General features: G+C 43.4%; 1 protein-coding gene across 1 annotated transcript in view; it reads left to right on the top strand.

Moving 5' to 3' along the window:
* LOC143027083 (uncharacterized) overlaps window positions 1-12500 on the top strand; it is a 67958-nt gene that overhangs the window by 4519 nt on the left and 50939 nt on the right. The window contains exon 2 of the mRNA XM_076188026.1: window positions 4509-5028. Within this exon, the coding sequence (XP_076044141.1) occupies window positions 4932-5028 (97 nt within the window). The 5' untranslated portion in view covers window positions 4509-4931. The remainder of the gene's footprint in view (window positions 1-4508; window positions 5029-12500) is intronic.

The following is a 12500-nucleotide window of genomic DNA, read 5'->3' on the forward strand; positions in this document are numbered from 1 at the left end:
GAGTTACAAGTGCTGTAGAGAACTGCCCCTGGAGACCAAAACCTACCTCCTTATATACACAGCCGACGTACTGAAAAGTAGCTAAGGACACATCCTCGCCGAAACGTGGTTCGGCAGGGCCAAGGTTGTGCTTTCATGAGGATACAAATGCCTGTAGTGCAGGCGTAATATGGACTTAATCTACACAATAGTGATATAAGGTTGAAGGCCAGCTGTTTCTACACAGCATATAAATTCCTTGCCCATCCCATTTCTGCAGTGACGATACTATAAGCCAAAATCATAAATGTCGCGTAGACGCACATGTGGGGGACTGTTCACCACACACATGCGCGCGCACGCACACACACACACACACACACACACACACACACACACACACACACACACACACACACACACACACACACACACACACACACACACACACACACACACACACACATATATATATATATATATATATATGTATATTATATATATATATATATATATATATATATATATATATATATATATATATATATGTGTGTGTGTGTGTGTGTGTGTATGTGTGTGTGTGTGTGTGTCATAATGAGATGATTGAAGTATGTCAGAGAAAACATATTAACTAAATGACAAACTTTCCCGCCCCCATAAAAGAATCTCTCACAACCGTCCCCGCAATTAAAAAAAAAAAAAAAATCAAACCTAACAGAAAGACAAATAAACAACACAAAATAAAACAAAATTAAGATGAAATATACTCAAATGAAACAAAACCAAGTTAGATTAAATAAGCACACGAACACAACGGCGACGTTATTTGGACGAGTCGACGAACAAGAAAAACGGGACGACTCGCCATGTCGTTCTCATTCAAGCCACAGAGAATGCTTCTCTTATAAGGACTTTTTTCGCAGAAACTGCTGTCCATCGCCACTTTCAGCTGTTACAGCAGCTGCTCCTGCTGCAACTCGGCGAAGAAGGGGCCGATTGTGCCCGATCGGGCTGCACGCGCGTGCCCGGATAAAAAAATCAAGTTCTTTCCTGGAGGGTCCTTTCCCCTCCCACTTAGCGTGACGTCATGTTTTGATGTGGTTTGTTCCACGTGACGTCACGAGGTTTTGGTAGTTTGGCCTTAATGATAGGTTAGGTTTAGGATGAGTTTAGGTTAGGTTTAGGTTAAGATTAAATTACGGTTATTTTAGGTTAGATTTAGGACATGTAAGGTTGGGTTTGCTGTAGCTATTCCAAAGACGGGGAATGGACCCCTTGGGAAAGAATACATGGAACGTGGCTTCCTATGTCAGCTGATGCGGGTTGGTCGCTACAATCTTTCTTGTTTATTCTGACTGCCGCCAGGCGATTTTATTCATCTGAGGGGGGGAGCATCTCGGCTCTGAAGGATAATGTGTGTTTTACGAGATCGTAAGTCTTACGACATCGCAAGTCTTGCGCCATTGTAAAATTTATGAGATTAAAAGACTTGCGAGATCATACGATTTGCGAGATCGTAAAAGTCTTGCGAGATCGTAAAAGTCCTGCGAGATCGTAAAGTTTTGCGAAATCGTAAAAGTCTTGCGAGATCGTAAAGTCTTGCGAGATCGTAAAAGTCTTGCGAAATCGTAAAATCTTGCGAGATCGTAAAGTCTTGCGAGATCGTAAAAGTCTTGCGAGATCGTAAAAATCTTGCGAGATTGTAAAGTCTTGCGAGATCGTAAAAGTCTTGCGAGATTGTAAAAGTCTTGCGAGATCGTAAAGTCTTGCGAGATCGTAAAGTCTTGCGAGATCGTAAAAGTCTTGCGAGATCGTAAAGTCTTGCGAGATCGTAAAGTCTTGCGAGATCGTAAAAGTCTTGCGAGATCGTAAAAGTCTTGCGAGATCGTAAAGTCTTGCAAGATCGTAAAGTCTTGCGAGATCGTAAAAGTCTTGCGAGATCGTAAAGTCTTGCGAGATCGTAAAAGTCTTGCAAGATCGTAAAAGTTTTGCGAGATCGTAAAAGTCTTGGAGATCGTAAAGTCTTGCGAGATCGTAAAAGTCTTGCGAGATCGTAAAGTCTTGCGAGATCGTAAAAGTCGATCTAAGAGAACAAAGAGAAAAATCGAACTCGTTCCAAGAGAACAAGGAGAAAAATCGAAGTCGATCTAAAAGGACAAGGAAGAAAGTCAAAGTCGCTCCAAGAAAACAAAGAGAAAAGTCGAAGTCGCCCCAAGAGAAGAGAGAGAAAGGACAGACTCGCTCAAAGAGAACAAAGAGAAAAGAAACTCGCCCCAAGAAAACAAAGAGAAAAGTCGAACTCGCCCCTAGAGAACAAAGAGAAAACTCGAAGTCGCTCCAAGAGAACAAAGAGAAAAGTCGAAGTCGCTCCAAGAGAACAGAGAGAAAGGACAGACTCGCTCCAAGAGAACAAAGAGAAAAGAAACTCGCCCCAAGAGAACAAAGAGAAAAGTCGATGTCACTCTAAGAGAATAAAGAGAAAACTCGAACTCGTCCAAAGAAAACAAAGAGAAAAGACAGACTCGCCCCAAGAGAATAAGGAGAAAAGTCGAAGTCGATCTAAGAGAACAAAGATAAAAGAAAAAGAGAAACTAAGATGACACTGACGTCTCACACTCGAAGTCTATCAATTAGTTCATCAACTTCATCAACTCATCCACCGATCACGTGACCTGCTGGGCTGTTGCCACCAATCAATTCCTATTTCAGGTGGTTTTATTCAGCTGAGGGGAGCCCCCAAGCGGTCAATCTCCACGTGTCAAGCGATTGATTATATATTCTATTCTGGCGAACGTCAGTTTTATATATTTATTTGATTATATATAATACTAATTTATTCATTCATTAATTTATTTATTTTACTAATTTATTCATCTATTTATCTATATATTTATTTGTTCATCTATTTGTATTTTTTATGTTCATTCATGTTTATTTATATTTATGCATTTATTTGTATTGCCTTATTTATTTATTCATTTGTTTAATTGATTTATTTGTTTATTTATTCATTTATGCCCATATTTATTTATTCATTCGTTTGTTTATTAATTTGTTATTATTTTTCATTATGCGCATTATGCGGTTCCATTGTACGGTTTCATTATGCGGTGGCTCCGTCCTCTAAGGGTTAGAGAGTTGGTCCTGCATGGAACGCTCAAAGATCAACAAAGGGACACGAAGTGAAGATCAGTAGTTATGATCATTGCCGTGGATCAGTTAATGATCAATATCGTATGGTTGTGATCGGTATTAAACGAAGTACTGACGAAATAAATGATCAGTGCTCAACGATCAGTACCGGTTGGATATGATTACTGATCAGTGATCAGTGATGTGGTCACTGAGCATCACATTGGAAACGTGATCAGTGATCAACGTATTGTGGTTAATCACTGACCAAGCCAGTGCAGACAACAATAATCATCACTGTGTGAAGGTGATCAATGATCAGTGCTATTCGGACGTGATCGCTGATCATTATAATTTAGAAATGATCACTGATCAACGCAGTATGGACGTAAACAATGATCAGTATAGTGTAGTAATGACCAGTGATCAATGCAGTGTAGACATGATCAATGATCAGCGTATTACCGTCATGTATAATGATCATTGCAATGTGAACGTTAGTGAAGATCAATTTGAGCAGTGAAGATGAGATCAGTGATCAACACTGTGTGATCATTACTATGAAAGAAAATGGTTCAGTGTCATGTGGGATCAATGAGGCCATGATCACTGATCAATGCAGTGAATATCTTCGTTCAACATTAGTATGAAGGTGATCAGTGATCATTGCAGTGTGGGCGTGATCAGTGATCAGGACAGCGGCCAGTCGGGCTCGGGCTGATGGCTTTGCCAGCTGGGGACTTCAAGATTCTTTGTGTGTGTGTGTGTGTGTGTGTGTGTGTGTGTGTGTGTGTGTGTGTGTGTGTGTGTGTGTGTGTGTGTGTGTGTGTGTGTGTGTGTGTGTGTGTGTGTGTGTGCTGACGTGTGCACACCAGTGTTTATGTGTACACACAAATTTAACCCAATACTTTATTTACATTATAAATACATCTCTCCTTGTCTTTGCATTAATGTAGTATTATTTACAAAAATCAGTTTGATTATAAGGTGAAGACTGTGTGCATGTATGTGGGTCGAATTTTCTGTGCATATATATATGCATCATGTACCTCTGTATGCAATAACAGAAGTGGAGTTTGTGTGCACATGCGTGGGGCACGATATATGACTGCCCACGCACTGGAAGGCAGGGCTTAGCAATGACGTCACATCGTCCTGTCCTAAGAGCAAATGAAATGTCTGAGGCCGATATGACGTCATGTCGCCTCCGAAGACATCTCCAGCAAATGCCAAAATTGTGTGTGTGTGTGTGTGTGTGTGTGTGTGTGTGTGTGTGTGTGTGTGTATTGTGTGTGTGCGTGCGTGCGCACACTTACGTAAGGTCGTACATTGTTTATAAACACTTTTATTGAATTCTTTGTTCTCTAATCTAGAGAAACACAATACGTCTTTTTCAGACGGCAAGGTTCCTTTCTCTTCGAAGCCCAGACGATGCAAAGAGAGGAACAGGTATACTGCGTGCACCTCTTAGCTGTGTACATAAACCTGCTGATCCATCACACACACTCTCGCTGACAGTCAGCCTGTTTGTCTGCTGGCACACTGTGTCTCCTAGCAACTGTACATATTACAAACTCTTTCGTCACGCCACGTGTGGTCCGAGAGGAATAGCAAGCCCGTGTATACACAATATCGGCCTCCCCCTCTATGACGTCATGTCGTGTGAGTAGACTGGCCAGCGTGGCGATGCGTCTCGAGCGACCTTCCTCTGCTTCAAATAGAATATACTTCTGTATATTATCTACAACTCGCTGTGAAGAAGATCAACCAACTCTTCAAGTGAGAACAATCAACAAAGTTCGCCCCAGCCCTCCAGCGCAATGAGTATGAGTACGCGCAGTCGTCTCCTCTGTTTCCCGCCTTTTCTGTTGCTGATGCGCTGCTGGGGCTGGGGGGATATAGTGCAGTCTGTGCAAGGTGAGTACAAAAGTCCATGTTGCCTTGCGGGGGTGGGGGGACGGGCAAGGTGGGGTACCATCTGTGGCACTCACCAAATACAGTATACAATTTGAAGTTACAATTTGTCTCCATTATATCTGTTTAAGGTATTTTATTTTTATTTTTTCTGTTCTATTTTGTTGTATTTACTGAAATAATTTTAGCATATTGTCTACTAGGATGACAAGTGTGATGTATAGAATTATGTGTTGTGGATGCATAATCGATAATGGCGTATTTTGGTGTATCTAGAAGAGGTCTATAGTTTAGATAGATCTATGAAAAAAAAAGAAAATACAAACCTTTAGTGGTTCATACTAAAAAGTCCATCAACTGCAGGGGTGGGCAACCTTTGAAAGAGAGTGTGCCATTTTCTTTGATTTCTATAACCCTGCGTGCGAAAAGTGCTTATTGATGTCAAGTCATAACCTGTCTGGATACCAGTAAATGTTGATTCCTCGACAATCTGACCTTTGTTTCATCTCTTATCGTCACATATTGTTTATTTGAAGTAGGAGAGGTATTGATGTATGGGATAGGAGGAAACCTGTTAAGAACAGTCTTTTTTTTTTACGAGAGTAGTAGAGCCTGTTAGCATCAGAAATGGAGTGAGCGAGTGGTTTGAGGTAAAGGTGGGACTTCGCTAGGGATGTGTTAGGTCGCCTTGGCTGTTCAATTTATACATAGAAGGGGTGGTGCGAGAGGTGAACGCAAGGGTAATGGGGCAGGGATTAGAGATACTTAAAGAAAATGGAGAAAAGTGGGAAATAAGCCAGTTGTTGTTTGCTGACGACTCTGCGATTGTATCAGGATCAGAGGAGGGTTAAGGAAGTTAGTGACGGAGTTTGGGAAGGTGTGCGAAAGAAGGATGTTGAAGATAAATGTGGGTAAAAGTAAGGTGATGATGTGTACTAAGGGAGAGGATGGCAGCAAATTGGAAGTGAGTATTATGGAAGAGAGACTGGAGGAAGATGGATAGCTTTAGATATTTGGGTGCGAATGTAGCGGGAAAAGGAGTGGAGGTGGAGGTAGAATGTAGATTGAGAGAGGCAAATAAATGCCTTGGGGGATTAAATATTTTAATGAGAAACAGACATTTGGGAAAGGATGCTAAGAAGAGATTGTATAAAACAGTGATTGTGGCGACAACACCGTATGAAGCAGAAACATTGAACATAAGAGAGGAAGAGTTTAAATGTGTTTGAGATGAAGTGCCTGAGAAGTATAGAAGGGGTTACTAGGCTGGATAGAGTGAGAAACGAGGAGGTGAGAAGGAGAACGGGGATGGAAAGGGAGTTGGAAGATAGGGTTGATGAAAGATTATTGGAATGATTTGGACACATGGAAAGAATTACTGAAGAAAGATTAGTAAAAGAGGTGTGGAAGGCAGAGGTGTAGGGAGTGAACACGAGGGGGCGACCAAGGATGAGGTGGATGGATGGGATAAAAGAGGCATTGGGAAAGAGGGGAATGTCTGTTGAAGAAGGAAGGGAGAAGACAGAAGATAGGGGTGAGTGGAGAATGGTTGTATATGGATGATGCTGTGATGCATGGAAGGGAGTGGGTGGGGGATCGAGGGGTGAGTGATATATGTGTGAATGATATTTTGACGCAGCACAAAGGAATTTCTCCCCGTCTTCTCTTTTTCTGCATGAGGGGATGGAGAGGCGGGGGGGGGGGGTTCGCCGACGGAATGAAGCAGCCTTGCTGTGGATGTGCTGTGTCTAGCTGCATTTCTTCTGACCCCCCAGGGCATTGGGCGAGATGCAGGGATGATCCGTCATCCAGGAGGAGCTAAGATGAGAGTGAGTGAGGGAGGGAGGGGTGGTAAATGGGAGTGGAATGAGTGGAGATGAAATGGGTGGCAGTGGAATTATGCCTTTGATTTTGGCCCTTTGTATATGCATGTATGTGCATATATATATATATATATATATATATATATATATATATATATATATATATATATATATATATGTACATATATATATATATATATATATGTACATATATATATATATATATATGTATATTGTATGTAAATATATATATATATACATATATATATATATATATATATATATATATATATACATATGTGTGTGTTTATATATACCGTCGCCATACTATTTCATTCATGTCCATGTCAACTCCCCACCCACCCCGAAGCGCCTGAGTAGTGAAGGCAGCAAACGGCCCACTGCTCAATTTGCAAACCAAATGGACACACTGGGTCTCCGCCCTGAAGGGGGTAGGGGGTTGTCCCTAATTAGTGTGTCAAATTAGGGACTCCAGGGACCCCTAAAGAGACGGCTCGGGGTCCCTGAGTCAGATCCCCTCCCCCCTCCCCCCCTCTGATAGAACTTTCTTGTTAACAGAACGTCTGGGGTTTAGTTGGTAAAAGGAGAGTTGTTTCCTTGTTGGTCCTTTCCCTTGACTTCCAAGTGATGCACTTAGGATGACGTCATAGTTACTCCCCCTCCTCCTTCTTCCTTCCCTTTCCCACTTTCCCTCCCCTTCCCCCCTCGCCTCCCTTCCCCCACCCCTTCCCCCTCCTCCCTTCCCCCACCCCCCTCCTCCATTCCCCCACCCCCTCCTCCATTTCCCCTCTCCCCTCGTCTCCCCCTCCCCCCTCACCTCTGAAATGGTTTGACGTTGTGGTTGCCACGTGCCGTGACGCCTTTTGACAGCAGGTCAAAGAAAGGTCAGGTGAGGTCAGGAAAGGAGAATTGCTGGTGAATTCGGGGGAAGGGACCCGTTGAGAAAGATTTCTATTCATAGATAACACTGAAAGAAAAAGAATCGTGAGGACGAAGAAGAAGAAGAAGAAGAAGAAGAAGAAGAAGAAGAAGAAGAAGAAGAAGAAGAAGAAGAAGAAGAAGAAGAAGAAGAAGGAGGAGGAGGGGAGGATTGGTCAAGAAAGAGCCGGGATGGGGGGGGAGGGGGGAGGGGGGAGGGGGAGGGGGGTGCCAAGACACACCGGAAGGAATTTGTCATCTGGATGACAGGACCTCCTTCTCAATCCTCTTCTCCCCCCCCCCCACCTCCACTCCCCGTCTTCCTCAGCGTGAAGGACCGGGGGATGGCTACGTTAGTTGAATATTACGCCACAGGAGGGTGTGTTCAATCTGTGCGTGTGTGTGTGTGTGTGTATTCACCTCGGATCTGCTGCAGCCTCTGTCGAGACAGCCAGACACCACCCTACGGCAGTGAGCTCAGAGCTCATTATTTGCCGATCTCTGGGTAGGTCTGAGACCACTCACACACCACACACCGGGACAGCAAGGTCACAACTCCTTGACTAACGTCCCGTACCTACTCGCTGCTAGGTGAACAGGGGTTACACGTGAAAGGAGACAAACCCAACTTATCTCCGCCCGGCTGGGGAATCGAACCCCGGTTCTCTGGCGTGTGAGGCCAGTGCTTTACCAATCCGCCACCGAGCCGTGTGTGTGTGTGTATGCGTGTGTGTGTATGTATGTGTGTTTGTGTGTGTGTGTTCACCTTGGTCTTTGGATCACGTGTTGGACTCGTTATCGACAGCTATTTCCCTCCCGGAAGAGAGCTCAGAGCTTGTATGACCGATCTATGGGTAATGCTTTGACCTTACACGCACACACACACCCAACTCCCCGCCCACGAGAGTTGGAGTAACGACTCGAAGCGCAGCGATACTGAAATTATTTTCAGCCCTGGGCAGGATTCGAACCCGGACCGCCGTAGTGACAGTTTGGGATTCTACCAACCGCGCCACCGAGTCGTGTGTGTGTGTGTGTGTGTGTGTGTGTGTGTGTGTGTATTCACCTCGGATCTGCTGCAGTCTCTGTCGAGACAGCCAGACACCACCCTACGGCAGTGAGCTCAGAGCTCCTTATTAGCCGATCTCTGGGTAGGTCTGAGACCACTCACACACCACACACCGGGACAGCAAGGTCACAACTCCTTGACTAACGTCCCGTACCTACTCGCTGCTAGGTGAACAGGGGCTACACGTGAAAGGAGACAAACCCAACTTATCTCCGCCCGACCGGGGAATCGAACCCCGGTTCTCTGGCTTGTGAGGCCAGTGCTTTACCAATCCGTGTGTGTGTGTGTGTGTGTGTGTGTGTGTGTGTGTGTGTGTGTGTGTGTGTGTGTGTGTGTGTGTGTGTGTGTGTGTGTACGTTATTTTCGATGCATATGTGGGGTAAAACAATAATATGTAAACTCTAATTTCTTCTTTACCACCTTGCTATGTCGCTCAGAATACTCATTCAATATTTCTTCATATCATCGTCATCTTAGGCAGCTCTAATTCTAGAGCTTTCTTCATCTATTCTATTTTTGAATTGTCAATTTCCCTCTCATCCTCGTTTTCGCGCCTTTTTCGTTTGATTTTACGTCATGTCGTCTTTAAATATGAGGCATGACGTCACAGATGTCGTCAAACTGCTTCCATTCTATGTCCAGCTTTCCACCCTCCGTAACTTTATACAGATAGATAAATAGATAAATGAAATAAAACAAAATCATATTGATGGACAAACCTCGACGACTTTTTACGTTAACCATTCGAATATAAAGCCCTCTGTGAGGGGCATCGTTCGAGCCTTCCGATAAGGAGGAGTTTGTGACGTTAAACCATATCATCATATCATTCGAATATCTAGATAACGAACAGCTGTTATTGAATGAAATATAATAACTGTACACCGACTACTTGGCAACATCAAATTAATGACGAAAGTATCCGGCATGTTGAAATGAGCGAAGTACGATTATAAGCAATGACGTCATGTCGTGCAAGATTGATTGCGCGGGAAAATTGAATTTGGCGCTTGTCGCGTTTGTGACTAGAATGAACCGAATGTAGGGATGAACATTCTTACAACAACTGACGATTTACACAATTTTTATGGCTGCCTCCAAGTGATTCTTTTAGCTGAAACAACGAATCACTGTAAATGACGTGTATTATCGTCGTCTGGAAATAAACAACGGATTTTCTATAGGTTATGAAGTCAGAAATGTCATCGATGACATCGATCAAGAAAAAGTTCCATCCGTTAAGGGGCGAGAATGGAATGAATACAAAGGCTTTAGATGAAACGATAAAGGTCATTACAAAGAACAGCTACAAAGGAGAAGAGGTTGCCGTAGGGCAACGAATGATGTAAAGGGCGATACAAAGGACAAGAGGGAGGCATTAGGACAAAGTGCAACACGAGGGACGAGAAAAAAGACCAATTAAGGACGCAAGGGGGCTGCTCAGCCGTTGAGCCCTTTGTCTTGCAGCGGCACTGAGGGGGCAGCCCCCGCAGTGCCTCCTCCTCCTCCTCCTCCTCCTCTTCCTCCTCCTCCTTCTCCTCCTCCTCCTCCTCCTCCTCCTCCTCTTCCTCCCCTCCTCCCCCGGGGTGCCTCGGGGTGGCTGCCTTGCCCGCGTCCGTTATATTTGTCAGTGGCACTAGGACACTGCGGTACTATAGTGCTGTAGTGCTGTAGTACTGTTGTGTTATAGTACTGTAGTACTGAGACACTGTTGTACTGTAGCACTGTTGCACTGTGACATTGAGGTACTGTGGTATTGTGACATTATGACACTATAGCACTATGGCACTGTTGCACTGTGATGCTATGACACAGTAATACTATAACACTATAGCACTGTGGCACTGTTGCACTGTGATACTAAGGCACATTAATACTATGACACTAATAGCAATATGGCACTGAAGAACTGCGGTCGACTCACTTGTCTGGATGTGTTTATGTTTTTGTGGATCCGGATGGAAGAAGGGGAAGACGGGAAAGAGGGGAAAGGAGGGTAGGGTAGGGGAGGGGGGAAGAGGGGAAAGAAAGGGGAGGGGAGAGAGACGGAGGGGAGAACACACAAAACCTTCCCTCCTTATCAAAAGCGGTGAATTGTCTGATAATTGATGCTAATTAAAGGGAAGGGTCAAGTCCAGGATATGGGTTCAATTTAGGTCCTCACAATTTGTGGTCTGGTCCCTGATGATGACTATGCTGGTTGAAACGTTGATTTCAGCAATAGAGTTATTCAGCCCATCTTGGTCTGTCCTTCATCCACCCACTCTCTCAATTGTCTTACAATTAATCTCTATATATAGCAAAAGGGGTGATTCCGTGTGTGCGTGTGTGTGTGTGATTCACCATGGTCTTGGACCACGTGTTGGACCCGTGATCGACAGCTATTCCCCTCCCGGAAGAGAGCTCAGAGCTCGTATATGACCGATCTATGGGTAATGCTGTGACCTTACATGCACACACACCTCTAACTCCCCGCCCACGAAAATTGGAGTAACGACTCGCAGCGCAGCGATACTATTTGTATGTGTGTGTGTGTGTGTGTGTGTGTGTGTGTGTACCCTTTTAGTGTCGTTCATTATTATTTTTTCTTTAGATTATTTGTGTAAATATGTGACTCAGTGCGCTTATTTGACCAACATACATACATAAGCATATTTTAAACCACAAATTAAAAATGTACACGATGGATATACAGGACACCAGTCCTGTATATCACAATAAGTTAGATACGGTAGCTTAAAATGAACATTATGTGAGCAACTGGCTGACGTATGATTCGGTACTCAAGATATCATATACTGAGGGGGAAAACAAACGTACACTGCCGGTCGTAGTGTAAACAAAAACATTACTACTCATAGTTACATCTCGGATACAAAATATGATATGCGAGGTGGCTGAAATTCTATGTACACTTTTTTCATTTACTTTATCTTGTTTGTTTGTTTATTTTTATGTATCGAATGTCACCAAATGCGCATCTGCTACATGAGACTTAAAAACGGAGATGCTTTCAACAGCATTTATTGCATTGCGATGGAGGCTGATAGGTCACGTCGCGCGGTCACGTGACCCAACGACATGACGCCATCGTTGCCATTCATGAAGTGGATTAGATTATGTTACAAAGAACGTCGTGTTGATTTTACAGGAAAAAAGAAACGCATTTTTTCTTTACGTTTTGGGTGAAGTACTTGGTGCCGAGCACACACAAGCTAAACAGATGAAATGTATTTCTGGTTAAGAAGTTTATTTAGCAAATACGACTTGTCCGTTATTTCCACTTCACCTCCTTTGAACCACTTATTGATTTTTGGCAAAGAAATTTATTTTCTTCTCGGTAATGCCAAAAGTTTGGGGAAATCTGTTTTAAAAAGAAATAAAGTAATACTTTAGTTTTTCTTGCTGAATTATACCACATTACCAATGATCTTTCGATTGATTAAGAATTCAACTTCATTGGATCTTTCCTTCTCTTTATATCTATAGCAGAACAGGTGGTGACTGTCTTATAGCTGTGTGAGCTTTTCTTCCTTCAGACTTCACTCAATCCCACGATATCCCAGTTGATGTTTTCCAACACTTCCATCAAGCTCTCCAGCTTGTGGTCTTTTGAGACTGTTCTTACGCTGTATGTGCATAAT

Source organism: Oratosquilla oratoria, chromosome 7 (assembly GCF_046742065.1).
Source record: "Oratosquilla oratoria isolate Oo_2021 chromosome 7, ASM4674206v1, whole genome shotgun sequence".
Lineage (NCBI taxonomy): Eukaryota > Metazoa > Arthropoda > Malacostraca > Stomatopoda > Squillidae > Oratosquilla > Oratosquilla oratoria.